At 42.3% G+C, this 21476-nt stretch overlaps 1 protein-coding gene across 3 annotated transcripts in view; it reads left to right on the plus strand.

Annotated features, from left to right (window-relative positions):
* Nucleotides 1–1352: 1352 nt before the first annotated feature.
* Nucleotides 1353–21476, plus strand: part of POC1A (POC1 centriolar protein A) — a 59580-nt gene continuing 39456 nt past the window's right edge. For 2 of the 3 annotated variants that reach the window (XM_056336158.1, XM_056336157.1), the window contains exons 1-7: nt 1535–1554; nt 2853–2937; nt 6059–6230; nt 9485–9664; nt 10790–10897; nt 12250–12365; nt 17628–17761. In XM_056336158.1, the coding sequence (XP_056192133.1) occupies nt 6070–6230; nt 9485–9664; nt 10790–10897; nt 12250–12365; nt 17628–17761 (699 nt within the window). In that variant the 5' untranslated portion in view covers nt 1535–1554; nt 2853–2937; nt 6059–6069. Of the gene's footprint in view, nt 1466–1534; nt 1555–2852; nt 2938–6058; nt 6231–9484; nt 9665–10789; nt 10898–12249; nt 12366–17627; nt 17762–21476 lie in introns of those variants that run through there. The other variant, XM_056336159.1, reaches the window with a different exon arrangement.

The following is a 21476-nucleotide window of genomic DNA, read 5'->3' on the forward strand; positions in this document are numbered from 1 at the left end:
GCTGTTGATTAGGAGTGGGAGTAAAATAATTTCTGGTTCAACTTCAGCAGAGCTTAAAATATATCTTGTAAAGTTCCTTATTGCTTGGCTGCGCTCTGAGAAGTGTCATGTTAGAGGCCATCCACTGCCCTACACGGTGGCAGGCAGTTTTCAACAACAAAGACAGACTTGTGTAATTTGGCAGCCCTTTGTTAGTGCTGGAACAAAAGCTAGAGGATTCCCCATGTGTTGAATGAAGCTGTCAGTTCCTTAATAATTGGAAAATAATCAATTCAAAACCCACAGTAGAATGAAGTCTCTGCAAAAATCCTCAACTTTTAAGTCACAAGGCCTCCAAACAAGCAAGTGCTCTCCATTTATGAACAAAGTAGGAGTGATTCAGATACAGTGAACTGGAACATCTCCTGCCCAGAGGATGAAGAGGAAGGAACGCAACGTTTGATGGTCTGACAAGGAGCCTGTAAAATGCAGGCAGGAGGATTACATGCATTTCTGCTTTTCTTTGACTTCAGCACAGTTAGGAAGCACACCTCCTGCTGATGTGTTAACAGCTATGCTGGGAAGAGGCATAATGGGATGAAAAAAAGCTGTTTTGGCAGTGGTGTGGGCAATGTGCTACGTTATGAAAATTTGCAACTGACCTGCACTGACCAAGGAGAGAGGTCAGAGCACAAAGTCTAGAATTACAAGGCTAAACAGTTACTTGTGCACAAGGTGTCCCAGCCAGTGAGGCCCAAATGTGGTTTTACATTGGGACCTTACATCCTTCAAGCATTTAGGTACAATACTATTTGACCAGTCATAGGAAAATTTTGCAAAGCCACTATTTCTGCAGTATTCTTGCTGCTTGTCTATGGATCCAGACATCTCTGGAGTCATCGCTGATGCTGGAAGGGCTTCAGAGCTGTGTCAGAGAGGTTTGGATGCTGCTGTTCCCTCAGCTGCCCAGGGGTATCCCTCATCCCTCAGACAGCTCTCAGCTTCTGCACGGCACAGGCCTTACGCTGGGCCATCCTTTAGTTCATTTTACTGAAGTATGAGCAGTACCAGAGACTCCAGTAAAGCTTCACTACCTCCTTACACTGCAGCGTACCACGTGAGTTAACATATATCATAAAGCCAAAATGCTTCCACGCTCTTAAAGGCCGAGTAACGTAACAGCGAGGGAAGGGGGTTTTCCTAACGCCGGTGCGCATCCTCAGGCAGGGCCAGCGCGCTCAGAGGAGCTGGCTTTCACAGCGAGGCCTGTGCGGCGCCTTCCCAGCCAAGCCCGCCCGCCAGCCATGAGGCGACGGCCGCCGGGGGGTAATGGCGGCCCCTCAGCGCCCAGGCGCGACCCGCAACCGGAAGCGCCCCGCCCCTTCCGGCCCGGCGCCCGCTGCCGGGAGGAACCGTTGCTCCGGCGCCCGGGAGGCGCGGAAACTGAACTGCGGCGCGCGGGGGCGTCATGGCCGCCGGCTGCATGGTGAGGGGCCGCCGGGCCGGGGCCTGCTGCGGCTGCAGGGCTTAGCGGCAGCTGAGCTGGGACGGGGGAGGCCTGAGGCGGCCCGGGGGGTTAGTGCCGCTGAGGGGAAGGCTTGAGGGGGGAGGGCAGCCCCCGGGAGCCTGGGAGGGTGGTGGAGCGGGGGCCGTGGCCTCGGGGGGGTGTGCCTGGGGACCCTGGGCTCGGGGTTTGGTGTGGGGCGCGGTGCAGGGTTGGGGAGGGGGTGGGGGAGGCTGGTGCTTTAGGTGAGGGGGGAAGGGCGCGGGGGGGGAACGCCTGGTGTTGCTGGGGCCGGGCTGTGCAGGGGAAGGCTCTGGGGGGCAGTTCTGGGTTTGGGGGGGCGCTTCGTGCCGCTGAGGTTGGGCCGTGCAGCAGCGGCTCCCTGCGTGCGGGCTGTGCGGTGGCATCAAGCAGCTGGGGCTGGGAGGGGCTGGGGGCAGAGTTGGGCTGGAGGGAGCTTAATGCTGCTGGGGTTTGGGGGGCAGCCCTGGGGTTTGGGGTGCTCTTGTGGCTGGGATTGGCTTGGGGGGACTGGTCCAGGTTAGGGGAGCTCTGCATCTGGGGAGGGCTGGTGTGGGTGTTGCGGGGGGAGGTCAGCCGTTATTCTGGGGCTGGGCGCTTGTTTGAGCAGGCTGGGGCGGTGGGTGAGCCCGAAGGAGGGGCAGGCTGTGGTGGGGATTGCCAGGGCGGCAGACGCTGTGTGTAGGAGAGGAGCGATTGAAGGCTGATCAGCCTGTTCTGAAGTCTGGACAATTTTCAAGTGTTACAACCTCTTGTAATGGTTCTCTCAGTGGCTTTGTGGTTGTTTTTTCCCTTGACCTCAGGCTTTATTTGGCCTTTGCATCAAGGTGCTGTTTAGGGACATGCTGTGCTCCCCAGACGTGGGGAAAGGGTAGTGGGTTAGTCTGTGGTGCTGCAATTCTGATTCTACTTGCCTGTTTCAACAGGTGTGTTAAGTCTTGCAAATTTGTGCCTTATGTGCAAACAGTGGCCTCTTGGCTGCACCTCTGCTGAGATGAGCAGCTGTCAGAACGAAGTTGAGCTTGACTGCCTGCTCAGGTGGTCATTGACATGGCTGATATGTTCCAAAGTCAGCTTTGGGATCTCTGTACCAGCAGCATGTTGTAAAGATGCATGAATGATTCATACAAACCACCTGAGATCCAGGGGGGTTATCAACTTGGATAATTTGCCTCTTTTAAGGTTTGTCAATACACATGAAATTCACATTTTGCGATGTGCAGTGTTCTTACCTCTGCCTAGCTTTTGTGGGAGGAATATATGGCTTGGTTCACTTGTAGAAATAAAATGAGTTTATTGTGTGAAGGTGGTTCTTAATCTATAGTGTCTGAACCTTATTGTCTTCTAGGAAGATCCGTCCCTGGAGAGACACTTCAAAGGCCACAGAGATGCTGTCACTAGCGTGGACTTCAGTCTCAATAAGAAACAACTGGGTAAATTGTCTTTTTGTGCTTTGGTGGTCAGATGATAGAATTTTTCTGTTTTAGTTAAATGGAGGGAGCAGTGAAGGTACTGAACTCTACAACAGCAAAGAACTTGTTTTTGTGGTGAAGAGATTTTGGAGAATTTCAGGATAGACATTTCTGTGTGCTTTGAAAAAAATGCTATTGTTGAACTGGAGGGGTGGCAGATTTTGTGCATCCTGCTAGAGTTTTAGGGACAGCTACCATTGCTTATCATTTCACATACTTGGCTTTACCATGCAGTCAGCTTAAGGTAAAACCTTACTTTTTCTTCTCTATCTTCCTGTCTCCTCTTTAGACAGCTGCCTGTGCTTATGTCAAGGCTTGTGTCCCAGTTGCTATTCAGTAACCCACTGTGTGCATTGCGTAGGAACTGGGGAGGGGTTTGGCTTTTTGTGAAGTCACTGTTCAGTCTGTGTGGCATGGTGGACATTGCTTTGGCTTGCAGAAATGATAATTTGAGGCAATACACCTGGTGGGCAGTGCATGCAGTAGGCATGAGTAAATTGAAATGCAGCAGTCTAGCAGGTAGTAATCCTATTTTGGATCTTGCAACCTACACAACGCTCTGGAAGCTGCAAGGAAATGTAGATGAATCAAATGCATCTTGGACCCCCTCTCTCCCTACTGCTGTTTTTATTTTTGTCTGCTATCTTTCCTGCCCACTTCCTGCATCCTTGCAGAGCTGGAGATTGCTCTGTGTCTGTGATTCTGTTTGTGTATCCCTAAAACTATACAGTCAGTGCGTCTCTCTGTTTAGTGAGGGTGCTCTGAATGTAATTCAGCATTGCTTTTGAATGGCCTTTCAGAAGTAGTATGGGGCCTTTGCTGCCTCCATCTACACCATGAGATAATTGCTCTTGATATTTTTAGTCAATGAGATCAGGTAAGAAAGGGAACAAATTCTAAGACTTTTCTCTTTTTTAGTTACTGTTGGATGAGTTGTGTGTACTTGAGTCTTATGAGAGTTTCTAGTTCTTTTTCCCCATTGCCCCTTGTCCCCTGCAATAAAACAACCAAACCTAGAGGACGCAGTCTTTTTATTCAATTAGATTGCTTGCCCAATCCAGTGAGGATAATAGTCATTGCCAACAAGTCACATATAAGCAATATCATACTGAAGTGCTTTATTGAGATGTCAGAGCATTAATTCCCTTGAATTTTTTAACATCAGTCCTGGGGAAGCTGCAATATTGCAACTTAATATCCTTGCCAGACAATGACTTAGTGTAGTTATGACTAATGTACAAATCTCTTGACACTAGGCAGTGTGCTCAATCTACTTTTACACAGTTGTCTCCCCTTAAATTTTCATATCTCTAAGGACAGATATTGCCTGTATGAAATATAAAAACAACTGAACTGACAAATATGTAAGGGTTTTTGTTTCCCCTTAGAGGACATGCATAGTGAATGTTTATGTTTGAAGTGGGCATATATTAATCCTACATCAATAGCAGGAAGAGAGATGACTTATTTTCGTGTTGAAATGACTGTGAATTAGAAGGGCGTTTCCAGCAAAATCTATTTGGTATTTTGCTGTAACATTAATGAACTGAAATCTTGGAATTATGATACTGCCATGTCAGAACCTGATGTGTGTGGTGGTTTTTTTGTTCTGTTTTGTTTTGTTCTTGGTTTTGTTTGTCTGTCTTTTTCTCATCTCCCTGGAGATATGGCCCGCTTGGGTAGAGAGATACAGGTGCAGCTTGGGTTTGTTGGCAGGCTAAGATGTGAATATTCTATATTTGCCTGTAGAAAATCTACAAATTTTTCTGTTATGTAGGCATTAAAATTGATTTGAAGGGGTATTTTTACTCTCACTGTTTGAGACTTTTAAGTTGCCATGGGCATATGTTTGCTCTTTAACAGATTGCTAGGGCCCCAGTGCTACAGACTTCACGCAGTACAACGGGCCTTAGGGTAGGAGCAGCATTCAGTTTTCACTGTACTGAGTCAGCGATGGGACCTGGGCAGCCTGGGAGTTTTAGATTGAAGCAGAATTTACTTTTGCATTTGGGAAAATTGTTGCCTGGTGTTCTTGGCAGGGACTGGTATGGCTCCTGTCAGATAAGGGAGGGGGATGTAGCTTGTATGAAATTCAGTGTCATGGAGTTGTCAGTTGTGCTTTCCATGCATGTGGCATGTGCACCTGAATTCTGCCTTCTGCTTAAGTGACCCTTTGCCTTTGTTGCTGAGGGAGATACTGGAAAAGAAGCATGTGTCCTGGGGAACGGCCACGTTCCCCTAAGTAGAATCTTTGCCCTCTGGGGTCTCCCTCCAGCCCTTTCTCTTCCTTAGTCTTTGGAGCATGCGTTTGCCCTCTTCCACCGCTTTCTTAGAAGCCCAAGCGTAAGGGTAAGTTGTGGTGATTGTTGGTTGGTTGTTTCTTATTCCCACAGCTGAGTATAGAAGTAGGCATGAGTGGCAGAGTGGGTGTCAGTAGATGGAGCAAGCCCATCACCATCCATAGTTCCGTAAGGCCTCTCATGACTACCATCAAATCCTGCTAACTAGTAGCAAACTGCACACTGCTCTAATTGCATTGCAAGCTTGTATTTTTTATATATTGTTAAGAACTGCTCAGTTGACTTTGATCAATGTTTTGAAGCAAGGGATCGGTGATGGAGGGAGATGTAGCTGGTTTGCCTTTAAGTCACCAAGTCACAGGGCTTCTCTGCTTAATCTGTAGCATGTTACTTGATATTTAACCTGCTGCAGCTGGTAGCTACCCCTGCTTCCCAGTAAGAAAGTGCTGAAAATAACCTTCATTCACAGGCCTTCTATGTGTTTCCTTAGTGTGTATTTACTTCAAAGAAGTTTTGCAGCTTTTGTGGCTTTTGCCTCTGCAGCTGTTGCGTGACCTGACTCTTGGAAGTAAATTGTCAGTCCAAGCTAATGCAAGACTGATTTTTTTTTTAATTAGTAATGAAATAGTGTGCAATGCATTGGTGAAGCTTCAAGGACAATGTACATGAGATTGCTGGAAACCGTGATGGTGAACTGAGTGTGAAATGTACTTTCAGTGTAATTGGAGAAGAACTAATCCAAGTTTGGTTTTGTGTGGTTTTGTTTTTCCTTTTTATTTCAGCAAGTGGCTCGATGGATTCCTGCCTGATGATCTGGAGTATGAAACCTCAGATGAGAGCCTATCGCTTTGTGGGCCACAAAGATGCGGTGATGTGTGTTCAGTTTTCACCTTCTGGTCACCTGGTGGCTTCAGGCTCTAGAGACAAAACAGTCCGTTTATGGATTCCCAGTATGTAAGTATCTATTCCCTTCTGTGTCTCTTTCTGAACTCTGGTTTAGGATTTCTCCTTGCTTCTTGATAGCGGTTCTCCAGCTATGAGACTGGGATCTGTTTGAGGGAAAGAAGAACCATTTTATGTGACAGCTCTAGCAGCGGAGAGGTAATGTGATCTTGAAATTGCATTGGAAACAAAACTAAAACCCTTTGTAAAGTCAGTATTAACTTCTTATGCTAATGTAGTTAATCAGTGGTGAGCTGCTGGATTTTTCTTCTGCTTTCTCCCCCAGTCTGTCTTTCCGCTTAGCAAATTGATCCTTTGCTTCTCTACCAGTGTTAAACAAGATGCTGAAACACAAGTGGAGGTTTAATGATGGAAAAACCTGTTCTGTGAGCAGTGTGGAGGTTGCTAGCTTGCATGCTTGCAGTCGTCTGCAAAATGATTAGGTGTCCTTAAACTTTGTTTCTTGGTCTAAAACTGGTAACTCTTTGTTCCACTGGTAGTAAATGATGGTATATTACTAAGGTAAAAGACTACTTTGGATTATGTATTGACTTTTTCATGAGCTTGCATGTCATTAACAAAAATTTGTTTTCAGTACCTCAGCCTAATTATGAAGTTTGCATTTCTGAGTAGTGTTTAATTGCTTTAATTTGTTAACATTTGTCAAGTCCTTGGCAGCCATTGGCTGAGAAATGTGAACTGCTATTGTTTTACTCTGCAGTGCATTGTTTTAAGTTGTATGTCTTCAGCAATGGAACACATTAGTTGAAATACAATGCAAACAGGAGACTGCTGAAGAACTTCTGCTTGAAGACTTAATCTTGCTGCAAGTAATGAGATTTTTTCAGCTAATATGCAGAAAAGCAACTGCTAGTGTTTCCTCTGGTCTCTTGGTTCCCACACTAAACAGTGGGATTATTTTTTCTGAAAGGACAGGCATATAAAAAGGTATTGGAGGTTCCTTTCCTTGTAAGCTTGTAAATTGCTGCTGTCAAAGACTAAAAGATTGTGTCCAGAAGCAGACCTGGCAAATAAAAGGGATTTTTAAAAACCAGAACCAGCAAAGCCACACAAAAATCGTACCCCAACTTTAAAATGCACTTGTTGCTTCAGGAACCTGGGAAAGCATTACTAGTTGTGTATTTTTGATGAGTTCTTATGGTTATGATTACCCATTGGAAGCTTTATTTGATGATCTATTAAGCCATAGTAATCTCTGCTGTGGAACTGATAGGTTCTGAAAGCAACTTTTTAAAATCTGTGATAAAAGTGCTTTTAAATATCTTAATTTATAGTGAAATAGAACTAAAATTTGCAGATTCCAGTTTAAATTATAATTATTTCAGTTTTCAATTTAACTTTCTTGGAAGGAGTTACCACAATGACATGTTAGCATATGTATCATTAAAAGGCACAAGGAAGATTATGATTAAAATTTAACCGTGCTGCTTATTAACCTCCTATTAAGAAAGAGGCTGATGGTGTCATTTTGCTATCTTCAGGGCTGTGCTGCTAACACAATGCTGAAAATAAATTACTGTGCAAACTTGTTAGATTTCTTAAAAGCTAATGTACTCATTTTAAGAAGGGTCTGGTACGTGGTGAGAAAACTGAACTTGTGTTGGGTGATTCTGTCTTGGTTGCCTAGGCATGTGAGTTCTGTGGTCGAAATTGCACCTGTAGCTGTCATGTCAGAAAAGGGCCAGTGTGGAAAGGGTTATTGCTATGCTAGTTGTGGATACCTTGGTGCATGGCACCTTTAATCTGTGTTTATTTAGTTTTCTTTGTCAATTTACCTTCTCTAAATACAACAACGAAGATGTTAAATCAGGTTTGAGACCTTTGGCTTCACAGTTTTGCACTGTCATTAAGAGGGAAAGGAGAAGCTGCCCCGTAGTCTGTGGTCCAGGACTTTATTTCCAAAGAACCTGAAACTTGCAGACCATTTCAAGGGTGATAGGTTACTAAAGGAGCTAATACTACCCTGGTGTGTGGATTTCTGGCTTTGGGATTTGTTTTTTGTAAGCCATCCTGACAGCATTTTGTAATTTCATGTTTCTGCATGAGTTTTTATCAGACTTGGGTATGTTCTGTGGTTTTGGACAGAAAGAAAACTTTCCAGAGAAGTAACCTTTACTGTGCCTTGCCTTCTGGCAGGTAAAGGATTAAATAAAATTAGGCAGCTCTGACCTTTTCTGAGGAGGGAGGGAATATTGCTGGAAGATATGTACTATTTTTGAGTTTTTGGCCTTTACAGTTTTAGTAGTCCTCAGCCTCAGTATAAAGCCTGTTAGATTCTAATGGAGAAGGGAGGAAAGGATTTGCTCCCACCATGTTTTTCTGTTTTTCTCTTCTGTCTGTGAGTGTGGAGCTGCTGGTAGTCTAGTACGTACTGGAGATATGTGGGACTCTTGGTCCAAAATATACCTGTTGGATCTCTATAAATATGTTGCACGTTGGATCTCTAAATAAGCCTTGTGTTTATTTGCCAGGAGCATGCCTCTTGCATTTTGTCTGGAAGTGATGAGTAAAGAAGAATAACAATACCTTGTCTTTTGTCTTGTCTGGCTGGGTTAATGGTAGCTTGCTCAAAGTTGTACAACATCAGGCATGCTGAATTCACTTGTATTATTTCTTCTGTGATACTTCATCACAAGCACTCAGCTGGAGTGTGGGCCATTACAGGAACAGCTGTGAAGGCGGTTGCCTGCTTGGCTCTGTCTAGATCAGGGGTCCTCAAACTACGGCCCATGGGCCAGATACGGCCCCCCAGGATCCTCAATCCATCCCCCAGTATTTACAGAACCCCCCCACTGGAGGGTGGTGGTGGTGAAACCAAGCAGCCGCAGATGACTTCCTGCCACTTAATCCACGTGCCGACCCCCTGTTTAAAAAGTTTGAGGACCCCTGGTCTAGATGAACTGTGACCTCCCTCCTCACCTGCCTTGCAGCAAAAGACCTGGTAACAGTACAGAACCTCAGCACCTTCTTCTGCCCCTTTATAGGAAACATGGGTTGTTTCCTGTTGGATTGGACTCGAGTGTTGAACTGGACCAACTGGTTTTAGCTATGTAGTCTGTGTAGCTCATGAAGTGTAAGTTTGTTTGGGGTTGATCAGTGTTTTCTTCCTAATGTAAGCACATGCAGCACCCATAGAAGTGGTCATTAATAGCACTGCTCAGCATACAGAAGTTTTGTGTTTTCAGGTACATACTGTCCTTGCTGCCCTGTTGTACAGTTTTAAAGTGCTCTTTCCTTCTGTATAGCAAAGGAGAATCTACTGTGTTCAAGGCTCATACAGCAACTGTAAGAAGTGTTCATTTCTCCAGCGATGGCCAGTCCTTAGTTACAGCTTCTGATGACAAAACAGTCAAAGTGTGGACGGTTCACAGGCAGAAGTTTCTGTTCTCACTTAGTCAACACATAAACTGGGTTCGCTGTGCCAGGTAAGTACAGCTTTCTGACACACAGAGATGGGGCAGAGACTGAGTATCACGATCTTGGCTAACACATTTCTATTCAGGATAATTCAGGTGTGTGTAGTGACTGAAATATATTGCTAACCTGCAGAGGGATTCCTTTGGGTAATAGTTATGTACCCTCTTTGTGTTTCTTCAGTGATCTTTGTCAAGCAGAGACTTGCTTTGTGACTGTTCTCTGTTTCGGTTTTACTTGGTAGGAAGGCTTCTGCATCTTGGAGTTGCTAACAGAAGCAAAATGAGATTAATTGTTATTTCAGCTTAGTTCCTTTTAGATTTGTCGTTCCTCTTGTTAAAAATTATATACCTGTGCTCCTTCCAAAATGCTGAAAGTGTTGCCATAATAAAAACATTATTTCCAGGTAACTGTCTTGGGTTTGGTTTTCAGTTGTCCATCTCAGTTGTGCTGAGTTTTTAAGCATTATATGCATCTAGGATAAAGCCACAGTTTCTCTGTAGGTGAAAAGTTCGTTGTAGTTCTTGAATGCGGTGGTGGGCAGTAGTACTGTAGATGCCTACAGAGCAGAAAGAATGTTTTTGCAGTATGTATGATGATGATCTCTAGTTAGGGACTCAAGTCTTGATCCTGCAAAATGTATGTCTCTGAAGAGAGGGATTGATCTGTCTTGTATGTGAAATTTTGAGATAGAAGCTTAATATGTTCTTGTAAGGAGCTCAAATGATATTTGATCTTCTGCTGCAGCTGTTTACCTTGGGAGCAACTGTAGTGCCCTGAATGCTTGTTGCAAAGGTAGGATTTGTTTTGAATCAAGGTAGAGAAACAACTTGAGGTAAGCTTAAATTGAAGCAAGGAGGACAGGAAGTCTTAAGTTGGACTCAAGACTTTCCTGAGGGTTATTTTATGTACTTTTGGAATTAGGGATGGTTTGAGGTCTTAAAGCTGCTTTTTTTTTTTTTTTTTTTTTCTCTCTCTCTCAACTTACAGCAATTGAATTTTTAGTCTCACTGATGCCAGCGTGACTTCTTGAAGAGCAAAGTGTTTTTACCAACATACCTTGACAACTGGCCAAAACCAGTTGACCTTGTACACCTTTTGGGGGATTTTCTTAATTGCTGTAACTCTTATCTTAGATTCTCTCCTGATGGACGATTGATAGTTTCAGCCAGTGATGATAAAACTGTCAAACTGTGGGATAAAAACAGCAGAGAATGTATACACTCCTTCTGTGAGCATGGGGGGTAAGTACCTGGTGGTGCATGGGGACCAGCCTTCTTGAGATTTCTGAAACAGAGATGTCTGATGAATGTACACCTGGTTTTCTGACTATGGTCGAAAGTCCTTGTCCTGGCAATCATTTCTACCTCTTAAAAAGTCATTAGCATCTATTACAAAAGCAGCCAGCAGAGGATGAGATGCAAAAAGAGCTTCCAGTATTGCTTTGACCTTTTTATGACTTCCCCAGATTAGAACCTGAAGGGTTATATTTTGGTAACTGTCCAGCACGTCTAGCCTTAGTTTCTTTATGCTTGTTTGTTTTTGAAGATGCTTAAATTCTTTATTTCTTCTTCTAGCTATGTTAAGCTCTTTTATTTCGCTCTGAGTCAAAGTAAATTAAAAGAGCAAAAGTGTATTGGTAGATTGGTACTTGACTGCTTTGTTTCAACCTCAAATTTTTGCATAACAAGGTTATTCTAAAAAACACTGTGTAACAGAAAAACAGCTGTTGAATTGGGATTTTTTTTTCATCAAGAATATTGAGCCACAGCAAAAATTAATTTGTTCAGAAACACAAAGCAAGTCCTTAGAGAACTGAGACTGAATTCTTCCTAATTTCTTGCTGCATTGAATTAAGTACAAAGTTGTGTTCTTTCCAAGTAATACACAAATGCAGACAGCATTATTTTTTTGAGTGCTCTTAAGAATATAGCTTGTCCAAACAACCTGTTGAAATATGTCAACTTCCTCAGCATTTGATACAGGAATACTTAAAGGATAATTAATTTTATCGAATTTCTGGCATAGGTTGTGTGAGGAGTTAAAAGGTGCTCTTCACTGAAGGTTCTGAAGGCTTTACTTTACTTCTGAGGTCAAAATAAAAATTGATTGCATACAGGTCCAGAAAGGAATTTGGTCTCGGTCTCACTACCTTCCAAGTGGCAACATATGATTTCAGACACAAATTGAGTAAGTTCCACCTTAAAGTTAGTTAAGCCTAACAGAAGAAAAATAACTGTTCAGTCTTGTACACGCTCTAGAAATCCTGTTTAGTAAAGATGTATATTATGCAAACATTAAATGAACACTTTAAAATGTTGTTGTGACAGTTGGATCCATCAGATTTTGGGAGGCTTGTACCTATAGCTCCTACACCTGAAATGCTAAACGTTGAAGATAGTATGCTTAGATATACACCAAATAGACTGCAGGATTATAAGCAAGGCCTTAAGAGGAATTCAGCAATATACATTTTCAGGTTATCTCCTTTCCATAGCATTCAATGCACCATGATGTAGCTTCCCTTCTTGAAAAGATCTTTTTGATCTTTAGCAAGAGTTGAATGTAAACAATTGGATTTAACTGCAATTTACAGGTTTGTGAATCATGTGGATTTTCATCCCAGTGGTACATGCATTGCTGCGGCTGGTACAGATAACACAGTGAAGGTGTGGGACGTTAGGATGAATAGACTCCTTCAGCATTATCAAGGCAAGTTAAGATCTTAGAAAAGGTGGACCTTTCCATGTGTTGATATGAATTGCTCTGAAGTCCAAGGACTGTTTCTCCATCACCTGCTGCTTTTCCAGAAAGGCACTGGGTTAGGCCTGCCAGTGGAAGCCTTTTTTCACCAAGTATCATGCTTCGTTTTGTGTTCGCTCCAAGACTGATTCTCACATGTTGGTGAGAACCAACTCTATTCTGATTTCTCCTCCACTATCCACCATAAAAAAGCAAAAAAGCCTCAGTGCTGCAACCATGTTGCAGGTGTGCGTGGGTGTTATTTGTGGTGCCACTTGGTTCGTATTCACTGATTTTGAGATGATGTGTAGTGAAAAGGATGTGGTCTTTGCCTCTGTATAAGCCTGTGGGACAAGTCAGATGCATTCCGGCAAAGCAAAAGGTTAAGTTCTCTGTGAGAAAATTAGGAAAAGTTAACAAAAGAGGAAAACCAAAATCAATCAATTGCATTTCTATACCATGATCCTTGTTTATGGTTCCTCCTGCATTATCTGGTTTTCAGCTTCTAGAATTAGTTTTGACCTTGTTATGACTTGTCCAGATCGGCTTGTCCTTGGATTAGCTAGTTTTTATATTTAGGAGTCTGAATCTCCACGCCCACCCCTTTCCAAATGGCATCTTCTGCCATTACCTGTTCTTGTCAAACTGATTAGTGCTGCTGTTTGGTAGAACTGGGTACGAAAAATGTGCTTTCCTGGCCTTGCAAGTTCCTTGTGAGTTTGATTGTCCCATTTTGTGAATATTAGTTTCCTGAGCCTAAATGAGGCTTTTCTTTCCTTTACTCTACCAATTCTTAAGGCTGCTGTAGTATTTTGTAAATCCATGCATTCTCAAGTACTGTTTCCACTATAGATAGCTTGTTAAACTTAATTTTGTTAACTTTTCACAAAGACTGCTTCTGGCATGCTAGTAAAGCAGATCAGAGGTACTGGGCTGGAGCTTGCTGTGTTCTTTCTGCCATCCGCATCAAATACTGTCGGTTCCTGCTGCCACAGCCTCACAACTGAATGCTGGGCAGAAAATACGTAGTAAAATAGCTTGTGGTTGATTCCTGCTAACTTTACAAGTTAGTTTTTGAGTTCTAAATTAAAGCTTCTGCTGGCTTTACGTAACAAGAATCACTTTTTAAGGTGCTTTTGACTGTGTATCCCTTTACTCACAGGGTGGCGAAAGAATTTACAGGCTCTCAGTAAAAGTTCTGTAGTTTCCCTTGATACAGAAAGGCAGAGAAACTGGAGTGATGTTTAAGGAGCAGAGTTCTTTGGTTTGTCTTCCTTCACAGCAACCTGTGAAAGACTAGACCACTTCTGGTAGATGAGAGCGATGGTGGTTACTCATCCCAAAGCAAATGCAGGTTGTCTGCAGAGAAACTATTATCATGGAAGTCATTTGGATTCCATAAAAAAGAAAATAAAAGCTCCTCAAAAAGAGGTTGCTGTGGAATAGAAACAGTCTGGCAATAACTTCAGAATGCTTTTGTAGTTCTGTATGTAGAGGGCTGTTCTTCTGCTGTTTGCATATAGATGGAAACACTATTATGATCATCTGATCTGACTATTAAGCACTGATGGTGACACCACTATCATTGGAACAGGGTTTTTTCTTGAGTAGGAAAAAAAATAAACTCTTACTCCTTACTTCTAGCATCAGTCTCCTGGACTTGCACTGTGCTTTTATTCTTGGCTTGTGGTGTGGTCCTCTCAAGTGTATTCTCCCTGCGTAGTCAAGCTGAGCAGTCTTTGAATTATTCTTCAGTTGGAATCCTGCCTGAGCTCCTTGAACTCTCATATAATGTGATTTATTTTTTTATTTCTTCAGTTATTCTTACGGACTCAGAATCACTCCCAGTTCTCTGATAGTTAACAAGATCCAATGGAAATCAAGCCTTCTAATGACTGTTCCAAGTCATCAGTATAGAGCTGGTACAATTACAACGATGAATACTGAAGTGTAATTCTTTGTGTAATAAGTATTGTTAACTTGTGACCCATATCAATAGTTGGAAATGCCCTCTTGAAGTCTTGTTGCTAAAATAGGTAGTGTGTTTAAATACTTGAACAGTGTCAGATTGTCCTTTAACCTACTTTATCAGCTTTTCAACAGTGGCAAGATCTGCAGTGTGTTTCCAGCCACAGTATAACTTGGCTCAAAAAATCGTCTCTTCCTGCTTTCCACTTACTGCTATTAAATTGTCTGAATCTAGTGTGGTTTAGGTTTGGCTGCCAGGTTTATTTTTTGTCTTGGAATTACACATTTCCCCTGTATCCCACCCTTACTGAATGGCATTTTAGTCTGACACACTTGCTATTGAAGAGATCTTTTTCCTGTTATGAGTGTTATTTTTAACAGCTACTATATAAATCCTAATTGTCTATTAAACTTTGAACTAGAAATAGTCATAAAGGCCAAAGAGACCTACAATTGCAGTGGTACCTGCATGCACTCATTGCATGCACCTGTGGCTGCAAACTGATGCGTTTTTAATGTGTTCTGGAGATGTGTTTGTTAAGTCCCAGTCTTCTAAGGGTTTATACCCGTGCCTTTTGGCTAAACCGGGTTTAGCTTTGTGGCTGTCCTATATGAAGCTGCTGTCTCAGTCCCACTAGATGGCATCTTTTCCTTTGGTTCCAGCTGCCTCATGTCAAGGGAATCCATTTTAAAGATTAAGTTGCATGGAGGAGTTAATAGATGAGTAGCCCTGCCAGTTGTTTTCCAAAACTGATTAGTCTTTTAGTAGTGTTGCTCTTGTCGCCAGGACAAGAAAGTTTCCAGGAAAGTTGGAGGTAGAGAGCAAACTGCAAAACTTTTGTATTGTGTGTAGTGTGTAGTTTGGGGTTTTTTTTTTTTTTTTTTTTTTTTTTTTTAGCGAAGTAAAGTATGCTCTGGTCACGCTTACTGTACAGAACAGACAGATGCTTTATTCAGTCTTCTACTTGGCACTAATATTTTCGTACAGCAGATCATCCCCCTACAAAAATGGCTGATGTTTATCACCTGACATTTTTGCCCTGTGCAAAGTTGTGTGTGGGGCACCTCTGTTGCAGATCTGAAAACAGCTCTTTTTTTTTTTTTTTTTAACAACTGTGTTTAAAAAGAACAGTTGGTACTCTTACACAGTTCAGATGGGGCTGGATAGCAGTTCTCCCTTTGCTAGGGACTGTGATTATTTCAAGTCCATCCTAATTTATCTTCTCACTGGTGTTTACTAAGGTGTTGCATTCACTGTTTACATACAATTAGTACTGTCAGACTTGGGACAGTTATGTTCAGTCACTCTGTAGGCTGGCATGACTCAGTTTTAGTTGTTAACCCCCCAGTCTAAGTCCCTTACCTGACTGTTATTTTTCTAGGGCTTGGCTAGTGGAAGGGTAGGCTTGTAGCAGCAAGTCACTGGGAGATGCCACCTCATGCTGCACCGGATTTGTTGTTTGCCAGATGAAATCAACTGAGGTTGCAGGACATGTAGGCAAGTTTTTGCAGAGGTGTTGTGAATGGTCGGGTGGGAGGTATGAGCTGGTTTGACAGAGGAGAGGTGAAGTTTTCTCTGAGCTTATGACAGCCAGGAACTCCTCAGATGCAGCAGCTGTGACTGCTTATACAGCCACAGTCTGTGTGATTTCTTTTGATTATGAAAAGGTTTTTTGGTGAAGCTGGAAATACTTTATTTGCTGTCTGGAACTTGGAGGATATATTAATTTGTGCGATTCTTTTCAGGACTTGCCTTAGTCAAGAAAATATGTTTGCCTTTACCTGAATATATAGACACTAATGGAGTGAGGAATATTACAAATCATTCAGAATAAAACTTTCGAAGGATAAATGTATTTGGCACTCTTTCAGGGGGAAAAACTCCACATAGAATTTTTATCCTTTAATACATAGTACAGTACAGGGCTGGGGGAGACACAGGAAGATCTAGCAGTGTGGTAGAAGCAGTGTTCACCAACAAGAGTAACTGTTCAGAAGTTACCTGTGGTAAGGTGTTTTCTTAGTCATACAGGTCAAGAACTTGTTCTCAGAACTTAAGCTGAGGTATCTCGTGTTCCTGAGAGTTTCAAAAGTAGATGCATTCTGTTTTACAACTGAACAAGATTATTTCAGATTTCTGCTTAAAATCAACATCTGGGGGAAAGAAAAAATTGGTTCTTTTGTCTTTCAGAATTTATTCTGAGGTTTTTTGATGTGCAGTTTGGATTTGAAATGCACAGTAGACTCTCAAGGGACTGTAAATTTAGTTGAGAAGGGGATGTATTACTAGGAGTAGATTCAAGATACCAGGGCATTTGGAGGACACAGAGTATAATTGAGAATAATTTGATAGTTAAAACCCTCTTCAGGCATAGTCTTAGTATTCTTTAATGTCAGACATGCTCAGCAAGCTATGCATGTGTAATGTACTGCTTTTTCTCATAAATAAATATGTTCAATAGCCTGTTTTGTAGAAGTTCAGGGAGGGGGGAAAAAGCCCTACATTAGTTAGATGTTTAATGTTACAGTGAACTTAAGTGTAGTTTGACTTTTTTGCTAGAGCGTTTTCTTTAGCTCTTTTCAAAATAACTCTTAATCTTCATACAGGAAGGATTAATTTATTGGAAATTCATACCCTTGATAGTTTGTCTGTTCATACTTGTTTTAAATTTTCGGTGAGTCAAACTGGATGTCTGAAGAAATACTGCTTATACTGGTCCATTTTCAAGTTGCTGATTCTTCTTTCCTAGTTCCTCTTAAACCCAATCCTGGTTAGAGTTGGGTAGGAAAACAGAAGAACCTGTGCAATGCCAAGCTTCAGTTTTTCTTTCATTGTAATTTCAGTCATCATCTTAATGCACCAGCATATAGATTTTATTCTAGAATGACTTGAGAGCGAGAAGAACAGATCCACAATAGTAAAATTTGTCAATGTCCAGCTCTTTCACAGAATCATATAGCTCACTTTGCATATATTTACATTTTGGGGCTATGCTGGAAGCTTTTGTAGCCTTAAATCTCCCAGAATAATTGGCAAAGCTTTTTTCTTTTCAATAAAGTAGTGCCTATTTTTACAAGAATTGAGTACTGCCCTTCTTCGCCAGTGCTTTGAAGAGATTTTGTGGAATGTTTCTCCCATGATAATTTTCCTGTTGAACTTTATAACAGAAAATTGGAATGTACTTGTACTTTATTTTATTCTTTTGCCTTGGGCTTATGTAAACTGGTCTCAGTGACTATTATATATGTTTTTTCCATCTGTAGTGCACAGTGCAGTGGTAAACAGTCTGTCTTTTCACCCCTCTGGAAACTATCTGGTTACTGCTTCCAATGATTCAACTCTTAAAATTCTGGACTTGCTGGAAGGAAGACTTCTGTATACTCTTCATGGTCACCAGGTGAGGCAAAGCCTTTTACACATTATGTGTAGCCTGTAACAAACTGGGCAGATCTGTGCTTGAGCCTTTAATTCTTCATGGCCAAAAATATTTTGAAAACTTTCTTGCATAAAATTACGATGATAGTACTACTAATAATCTTTGAGATCATCACTGTTTTGGAGGGGAGGCCCAGGGTGAAGGAAAGAGGTAAGGCAGGAATGGAAAGCATGAGAAAGCAAGACAAAAAGGGAGCTCCAGTACTGAGGATGCAAGTGTGAGACCTAAGGGGCACAGTCAGAGCTATGCCCTAGACTCTAATCCTGTGTCTGTCATGCATTCTTTGTGCAGCTCTGACTGTCTCCCCCTCTAGAGTGGTGCAAATAACACTTGGCCCCCTGGTGTAGGTGTTGTGAAGGTGAATGCTGTTCATCTGACAGGAGACTTAAGGACTTAATGGAGGAAATCCATTTTGGGGTGTGATTTTTGGAACATGTTTCCATTTTGTTAATGGACTGAATTAAATAATTGAAGGTGATAAATGCTTCTGGTTAGTTAAGTTTAACTGATTGGCCTATTAGCATTATGCTGCTGGATGTGTTGCTTGTAAGGTTAATTATATGAAACCTTGGGGCTCTCTTTTTAAATGTTAAATGAAAATAAATAGACCAATTTCATTGTTCATGCTGAGTGGGGCTCAAAGGCATAAAAAAGCAGACCTGCTTTAAAGGTTCCCTTCCCACAGGGACAGAGAACAGCAATTCTTAACCCACTTGTATCTCTGTTAAAATGGGGGCTGAGTCTTACAACATCAAAACTAGCCAGCAAAAATAACAGCCTGAAGCTGTTGCGGGTCATGGGCATGGTTCTGGGCAATAATAGTAGCTGTGTAAGCTGGAAAACTGATAATTCTGGCTTCTAGTAGCTTTGTTTAGTGACTGCCTTGTCTGATGTCTGGAAAGATCAAGTTTGTTCTGTAACTTCTCTTTTGCTGTCTATTGATAAACTTTTCTCCTTTTTTGTAATAATAATGGAAAAACAGGACAGCCTCATACTTAAGACTCTACTTCATGGAAAGATGTGATTAAAACTGACCGAAGGGTTCAAATGTTGAAAAGAATGGGGGGGAGGATAACAAATCCTGGTTATCCTAACATGTAAACCCTAACTACGTAGAACATTCTTCCTTTGAAAACTAGACTAAGTGGATACTCTTATCAGATTGGGGCTGCAAAGCTTCGAACTGTTGTCTTAATTTTGTTTTCATATTTGTCTTTTGTGTTCTGGAAAAGGATAAGTGTGGGAAGACAGTGGATCTGTGCACCTTTCAACCTTCCCTCAGGAAGGGATGTGCCTGGTTGGTTATTGTTCAGCAGGAAGCTGAACCTGCTTTCCATTTTCCTCCCTTCTGAGCTGTAGGTTGCTTCTCACTGAGTGCAGCGGCACAAAACACCCCACAGAGTTTAGCTTTGAGTGAGAGTCCAAAACTGTCTATGGTGGTGGAGGTCTTCAGAATTAGATAATGGAAAGGCCATTAAGGCTGATGCTGTACTTAACTCAGGGCTTCTATGAAACAGTTGATTTGTGAGTCATCTGTTCAGAAGTAAACTTAAAGCTCCATATTTCCCCTCCCCCACTGTTTCAGATCAGTAGGACCTCTGCCACTCTTTCCTAGGCATCTAACTGGTATTGGAAATGCTTTGACAGTGGAACAGCTGAAGGGTAGTTGCCATTGTGGGATTTTGCCTCCTTCAGTTTGGAAACAAGCAGAAGTATGAAAGTGGCTGGTTGTGCTTTTTGGTCATCTTTGAGGGTATTGCGCCAAGGTGGCAGTGGAACCAGTTCTAGCATAGCCCTGGCTGGCATTCCCTCTGTTGGCATGTCCTGTTTTGTTGTGGGTTAGTTCTTTTGATGCCTGATGTAACAGATACACTTTTAGTGGAAAAATAAGGTATGATAACCTGTGCTCCATTCACAGTAAGCAACTGGCAGTGACAACAAGCCCTGCTTTTACCAGAAGCTGCTGGGGTGGATTGCTGCACTGGCCGCAGCTTTTGACTGCTTTGCTCATAGATAAACCCAGGCTGCTTAGTGCTGAGGGCTTTATTTTCCCCTCCATTCTCACTGTGATTTCTGCCAGTATCTCAAAGTGGCTAAAAATGAAGTGGGTGTGGATTTTTTTTGGTCATTAAGTAGATTTGCCTTTTTAAGTGAGGGCTATAGGTTAGTCACCAAATGAACAGCCTGTTCTGAAGACATTCTTGAGTTGTGACTTCGTGTGGGTGAGTGAATATGCTGGTTGAGACTTTGTTCCTGCTCTGACAGCGGTCTGCCATTATGTTGTTCTGGGAAGGGTGCATGCGAGTGGACACTTGAAGGAAAAAAAACTTTAATGTCCTTAAGACATACTTTGACGCAACTGTTGGAGTGCCAGGAATTTGTTAGCAGCTGATTAGCTGTAGTTTACATAGGGAGGATTGCCAAGTTTACATTGCTGTCTTTAATTGTAATGTAGCTGGCCCCCTCGTAGCAGAAGGATTGTTAGAGACGGGAGTTTGCAGCTTGGAGCTGACATCTTGCAGCTGCAAAGTATCATTCTGTATTGTGCTGCATATTTTAGTTCTGGAGTGCTTCAGGCTGTGAAGTACTCTTGCCTAATTCCATACAGATGAGACACCGGGTTGGTATGTAGGTCCAACTCTGGTACTGAATCATCGTTGGGGAACAGAATGTTTTGGGGCTCATAAGTCACCTCCGGAGAGTTGCTAGAGGAGAGCAGGTATGTACACAGTGCTTGTCTGCCCTTTGGGGTGGTTTGGTTAAAGCATTTCCAGACTGACTTCCTTAGTGAAATGGAAGTTCTCAGTAAATATTTAGAAAACATCTGCATGGTTATGTTTATAAATAGGAAGACAGAAAATGCAAAATTACGATTCTCTAAGCAGGCTTGACTTGAACCCTGAAGTAGCTGCGTTCTACCTACCTGGGTGGCATACATGCTGTCTGCTTCTGAGCAGGTGCACAGGAAACAAATGTGCTCCTTTACGGTCTGCTGCCAGCTCTACCTAGGTGGCGTTAAACTTCCACGCAGGCCTAGTCCTCTGTGAACGATGTGAGGACATCTCAGGGCTGCACAGAACTGGACCAACAAAGGGAGAGAAAGGTGTGTTGCAAATAGTAAGTAGTTGATTTGAGATCAGTGGTTTTGAGTATTAAAAGGAAATAAGAGTGCTCTAGTCTTCCCTGGTATTTTTTTAAACTGAAGCTTTCAGGACTTAAAAAGCTACCCAAGATTCATTATAGGGTGCCAGTATACATTTTTCCCTGTGTTAGCTGTAGCCCTTACTCCTTGATGAAGGAAGGTGCAGGCATGACAGTCTTGCACTGTGTAGTAATACAGGTATTTTTCAAAGTTCAGTGGACTGAGAATCCTTCTGACTTCTTGTCAGAGGTATTCTGTGTGAAAACATCTCTTGCTGCCATTGCTGTCTCTGTCCCCAGTGCTTTTCTCCTTGGTTCCCTTTTCCTCTCCCTTTCTCTCCTTTTGTGTTACCACTCTCATTCTGCAGTTCTTAGGAATCTGCTTTTTTAATCTAAGCATTTTTCTTCTCCTTACTGTTGGAGATGTGGATTCTTTCTGCAGTCCCTATAGCTTTGCACTCTGTCCCTGCTTGAGGACAATACTTGGTGCTGTCCTGCACTTCTTCGTTAGCAAATGTGCAATACCAGGACTGAC

The sequence above is a fragment of the Falco biarmicus genome, chromosome 4 (genome assembly GCF_023638135.1).
Source record: "Falco biarmicus isolate bFalBia1 chromosome 4, bFalBia1.pri, whole genome shotgun sequence".
Taxonomy (NCBI): Eukaryota; Metazoa; Chordata; class Aves; order Falconiformes; family Falconidae; genus Falco; species Falco biarmicus.